Genomic DNA, 6084 nt, shown 5'->3' on the forward strand with positions numbered 1-6084 from the left:
GATGAATATCTGACTTATATTAAAGTAGAAGATATAGAGGAAGCACAGATGTATGGAATGGATGATCAGCAGTGTAAGGAGAAGGAAATTTCCAGCACAGGTGGGTAATAAACTCATTACAGAAGAGAGTCACATATTCTCCTTACTCAGTCACTACAACAATCTCTTTTCCTACACCCTCCTCTGTCACTAATGTGGGAAATGTATCTGCCCAGTGGGGGAGTCAGGAGCCATCAGCCCCTATTATGCTCCTGCTCTCCCCGTCACATCATGTCACTGTGTGTTACCAGCCCAGAGATCTGACCAGTCTCCTCCCCACACTCTCTGGTGTATCTCATACATCAGGAGCCACCAGCCCCTATTATACTCCTGTTCTTCTTATTTAATTGTGTGCAAAGTCAATATATAAATCCTCTCTATCTTCTCCATACTTGTTGCTATTGTGAATTAACCTCTGCTCAATTGGAGAAAACCCCATGTGACATAACCCATGATCCTCCCTGTACACTACTATGTGACATTAACCATTATATTGCTTTTGAAATTATACCTGAATATTTGATTGTCTATATGTTTATATATTGCAGTAATGAAAAAAAATAATACTAAGATTACACACGCAGAACATCTCAACACAGTAATAGTCTGTCTTTGTTTACTGCTCTGTCCTCATGTTTCTGCTTCCTGCTGCTGTCACCTTAGTGTGGCCTGCTGCAATTTCCTTCTCTATACCATGGTTAATTCTAGCACCCTGCACCTGTCAAAAACCGTGTAGTTCCTCTTACCTGCCTTGGGTGTTGCTCTCTGTTCTGGTGCTTCTAGCACACTCTAGTCTGTATCTCAGCAGTTTGTTGTATCAGCTGAGTATCGTAGAAGCACTAGAGTAGAGAGCGACACCCCAGGCAGGAAAGAGGAACTGTGCGGCTTGTGACTGGTGCAGGGTGCTAGTATGAACATTATATCTTGATGCCTCCTCTCAGTGTCATTGTCATCATTCTGTGTTGCTCTTTTCTACTCTTCTCTGTCCACAGTTCTATTTTTTTTCTTCTCAGAACTGGCCTACACCAAAGCTCCAGTCTACATTAGTAACAGGACTCAGGCAGTGGGGCAATTCTAGCTGAGGTTGACCATGTATACGCTGCTTCACTGTTTTAGTTTTCTACTTTATATGTCCACCTGGAAAACTTTGAGTAGTGTAAGCCCATGTCTAGGTCTTCCTTCTAGTTTAGCCCATATCTGCTCTGCTTCCTTGGCTCCTTGGATGTTAGTGTCTGAGCTACAGTGTCTGGGTGGGAATTGTGATTCGACTTTGCCACCGGCTAATGGGACTTCCCGTTCTATGCTGCTGGCTTGGTATCGGAAGTAGGATGGTTTATCTGGCGCAGAAGGGCCAAAATATCTTCTGTATTTAAAGAGATATAGTCAAGGCAGGCAGTAGTTATTAACACCCACCTTTCCAAACAAGATTAGTAAATCCCGTCTCTGTTGATGTGGTGATTACCGAAGACAATATAAGTTATTTCTATCCTTCTTGGTCCTCATCGCATACAATTTCCCCACGGGATATGCTGGCATAGGTGAGATTTTAGCAGATGATATAAAAATATCTGATTCACTTCTTGGTTCAAATAAATGTCATTGTTGAAATAATAGTACACGGATTGAATGTACCTTAAAAGTAATAAAAAATATATTGAAAAGGCCATAAATAAAAATAAAATGTAGAATAAAACAAACTACAAATAGAACCTACTAGTTTGATCCCTTCAACTGCTCATCTTCTACACGTTTCACGAAGCCACATGAAATGGTCTATGGGGAGTGTGAGTGTTACTCACCAAAGTCTACATTTTGTATGGAGCTGTCTGATATGGCAATGCAATCTGCCTGTCCCCGAGGCTGGGCCTACGCAATCTACTTGGAAATAAGGTGTTATTTTGTAAGGCAGTATACAGTCGGTTCAGCAAAAGTCATTATTGCTCTTTGCAAGTTTATATCTGTAATTGTTCCTAATTTGCTCATTGAAATCAAAGAACTGAAGATCTTGGATTTACTGATGGTATGAAAATATGCTCCTCAGAGTTAAAACACCTATTACCATACATTTATTTCCAGCAGATGGATGCAAAATCAGGAATACTTCGGAGGGATATCTTGACATTTTGACTCCATCTTTTAAAATAGAAGATAACATCACAGAAGATTCTACAGGAGAGATCCCCTTTACCCTAAATATAGATCCATTCCTATACAATGCAGATATATCATCTGATCCCTATAATCATGAAGAACCTTCTGCCGATAGCTCAGATGTTGGTGCACATAGTGCAGAGCACACAGGTGATACATTGTTTCCATGTTCTGAATGTGAGAAATGTTTTGCATTTAAATCGCATCTTGTTACCCATCAGAGAACTCACACAGGTGAGAAACTGTTTCAATGTGCTCAGTGTGGGAAATGTTTTGCGTATAAATCACGCCTTGTTCTACATCAGATTATTCACTCAGATGAGAAGCCATTTCCGTGTTCTAAGTGTGGGAAATGTTTTAAACATAAATCGCATCTTATGGCACATCAGAGAATGCACACAGGTGAGAAACCATATAACTGTTCTGAATGTGGTAAATGTTTTACGTATAAATCACGTCTTGTGCTTCATCAGAGAATTCACACCGGTGAGAAACCATTTCCATGTTCTGAGTGTGGGAAATGTTTTGCGTATAAATCACGGCTTGTGCTTCATCAGAGAATTCACACAGGTGTGAAACCCTATCCGTGTTCTGAGTGCGGGAAATGTTTTGCATTTAAATCCCGTCTTCGTCTACATCAGATCATTCACACAGATGAGAAACCATTTTCTTGTTCTGAGTGTGGGAAATGTTTTAAACATAAACCACATCTTATTGCACATCAGAGAATGCACACAGGGGAGAAACCGTTTTCTTGCTCTGAGTGTGGGAAAACGTTTACCTATAAATCACGTCTTGTTCTACATCAGAGAACTCACACAGGTGAGAAACCATTTCCATGTCCAGTGTGTGGGAAATGTTTTGCATTTAAATCCCGTCTTGTTCTACATCAGATCATTCACACAGATAGGAAACCATTTCCATGTTCTGAGTGTGGGAAATGTTTTAAACATAACTCACATCTTATTGCACATCAGAGAAGTCACACAGGGGAGAGGCCATTTTCTTGCTCTGAGTGTGGGAAAAATTTCACATATAAATCACGGCTTGTTATACATCAGAGAAGTCACACAGCTGAGAAATCATTTCAATGTTCTGAGTGCGGGAAATGTTTTGCATTTAAATCCCGTCTTGTTCTACATCAGATCATTCACACAGATGAGAAACCTTTTCCATGTTCTGAGTGTGGGAAATGTTTTAAACATAACTCGCATCTTATTGCACATCAGAGAATGCACACAGGTGAGAGATCATACACATGTTATGAGTGTGGGAAATGTTTTAATTATAAATCACGTCTTGTTCTACATCAGAGGATTCACACAGGTGAGAAACCATTTTCATGTTCTGAGTGTGGGAAATGTTTTGCATTTAAATCACGTCTTGTTCTACATCAAAGAATTCACACAGGTGAGAAACCATTTCCATGTTCTGATTGTGGGAAATGTTTTGCACTTAAATCACATCTTAATATTCATCAGAGAATTCACACTGGTGAGAAACCATTTCCATGCTCTGAGTGTGGGAAGTATTTTTCCTTTAAATCACGTCTTCTTAGACATCAGAGAATTCACACAGATGAGAAACCATTCACATGTTCTAAATGTGGGAAATGTTTTCAAGATACATCTGCTCTTGTTGAACATCAGATAATTCACACAGGTACAAAACCATATCAGTGCTCTGAGTGCGGGAAATGTTTTGCATTCAAATCCCGTCTTCTTCTACATCAAATCATTCATACAGATGAGAAACCTTTTCCATGTTCTCAGTGTGGGAAATGTTTTAAACATAACTCGCATCTTATTGCACATCAGAGAATGCACACAGGTGAGAAACCATATTCTTGTGCTGAGTGTGGGAAATGTTTCTCATATAAATCACGTCTTTTTCTGCATCAGAGAATTCACACAGGTGAGAAACCGTTTACATGTTCTGAGTGTGGGAAATGTTTTGCATTTAAATCCCGTCTTCTTTTGCATCAGATTATTCACACAGATGAGAAACCGTTTATTTGTTCTGAGTGTGGGAAATGTTTTAAGCATAAATCACATCTTATTGCACATCAGAGAAGTCACACAGGGGAGAAACCATATTCGTGTTCCGAATGTGGAAAATGTTTCTCTTATAAATCGCGTCTTGTTCTACATCAGAGAACTCACACCGGTGAGAAACCGTTTACATGTTCTAAATGTGGGAAATGTTTTGCATTTAAATCCCGTCTTGTTTTACATGAAATCATTCACACAGATGCAAAACCATTTACTTGTTCTGAGTGTGGGAAATGTTTTAAACATAAATCACATCTTATTGCACATCTTAGAATGCACACAGGTGAGAAAGTATATCCTTGCTCTGAGTGTGGGAAAAGTTTCTCGTATAAATCACGTCTTGTTCTACATCAGAGAATTCATACCGGTGAGAAACCATATCCATGTCCTGAGTGCGGGAAATGTTTCACATATAAGTCAGGTCTTGCTAAACATGAGAGAATTCACACAGGTGAGAAACCGTTTCCATGTTCTGAGTGTGATAAATGTTTTCAAGATATATCAGCTCTTGTTGAACATCAGCGAACTCACACAGGTGAGAAACCATTTCCATGTTCTGAGTGTGGGAAATGTTTTACACAGAAATCACATCTAGTTGCACATCAGCGAACTCACACCGGTGAGAAATTATATCCGTGTTCTGAATGTGGGAAATGTTTTGCATATAAATCACGTCTTGTTATACATCAAAGAATTCACACAGGTGTGAAACCATTTCCATGTTCTGCATGTGGGAAATGTTTCACACACAAATCAGGCCTTATTAAACATCAGATAACTCACACACGTGAGAAACCATTTTCATGTTCTGAGTGTGGGAAATGTTTCAAAATTAAATCCCTTTTTGTTGAACATCAGAGAATTCACACTGGAGATAAACCATTTCCATGCTCGGAGTGTGGGAAGGGTTTCCTATATAAATCACGTCTGCTTAGGCATCAGAGAATTCACACAGGTGAGAAGCTGTTTTCATGTTCTGAGTGTGAGAAATGTTTTACACAAAAAATAAATCTGGTTACGCATCTGAAAACTCACAAGAGGAAAGCAACTTCCAAGAGATGATGTTGGTGAAACACTGTTGCAACAATACTACATATTGTGAAAGCTATTATATGATAATGTAATTTGTAGTAATAAGGCAATCGCACTTAGCTTGAGGTTCTGATGAAACCTCTTGCCTAATTGAAACTCCCCATTCACAGACATAGATGAAATGTACATCAACATAAGACTGGAAAACTGTTCATGTGTGGCACTTAATACAGTTTCCTTATTCAATTAAGATATTTCCATCGCTCTCTGCAGTAATAACAGCATGTTGATGTTATGTAGGGTTCTAAGCAATATATAATCCTGTCAATGGACTGGAAATATAATGTGAAATCGTGGACACTTTACATTATGTTTGATCATACACTATAATTGATGTATAATGGTCCATGTAATTATTTCTGTCATTTGTTACTTAATCTGTAAAAAGTCCTCCTCCCATGCTGCTCGTTGGTTTGGCTCAGCGTGGCTCTGTGCTGTTGATAATCTGTTTATCTCTGAACATGACTTATGTATCGCCTTACTATATTTTTTTTTATTGTGTTAGTTGGCGAGATTTTGTTTGTTATAACCACTTTATAAATCAATAAAGTTTACTTGATTTAAAAAAAATGTATGAGAGCTGAGGGCAAAAATGTTGTGATGCTATATGGCTAGATTCGTTCAAGCACACCCATTTAAACAGGCTTATGGGTAAAGAGAAGTTTATTGTTATGAGTGGATCCAGCCTGGTATTATGCCTGCATGTAAATAATATTTGTCATAGCCATATTCATTTCAAAACCATTCATCT

General features: G+C 38.7%; 1 protein-coding gene across 6 annotated transcripts in view; it reads left to right on the forward strand.

The window, feature by feature from the left end:
• Nucleotides 1-5858, forward strand: part of LOC148512051 (uncharacterized) — a 40914-nt gene extending 35056 nt beyond the window's left edge. For 5 of the 6 annotated variants that reach the window (XM_088482323.1, XM_088482326.1, XM_088482325.1 and 2 more), the window contains 2 exons: nt 1-100; nt 2116-5858. In XM_088482323.1, coding sequence (XP_088338449.1) covers nt 1-100; nt 2116-5303 — 3288 coding nt within the window. In that variant the 3' untranslated portion in view covers nt 5304-5858. The remainder of the gene's footprint in view (nt 101-2115) is intronic. The other variant, XM_088482322.1, reaches the window with a different exon arrangement.
• The last annotated feature ends 226 nt before the right edge of the window (nt 5859-6084 follow it).

The sequence above is a fragment of the Taudactylus pleione genome, unplaced genomic scaffold (genome assembly GCF_031769625.1).
Source record: "Taudactylus pleione unplaced genomic scaffold, aTauple2 ptg000285l, whole genome shotgun sequence".
Classification (NCBI taxonomy): Eukaryota; Metazoa; Chordata; class Amphibia; order Anura; family Myobatrachidae; genus Taudactylus; species Taudactylus pleione.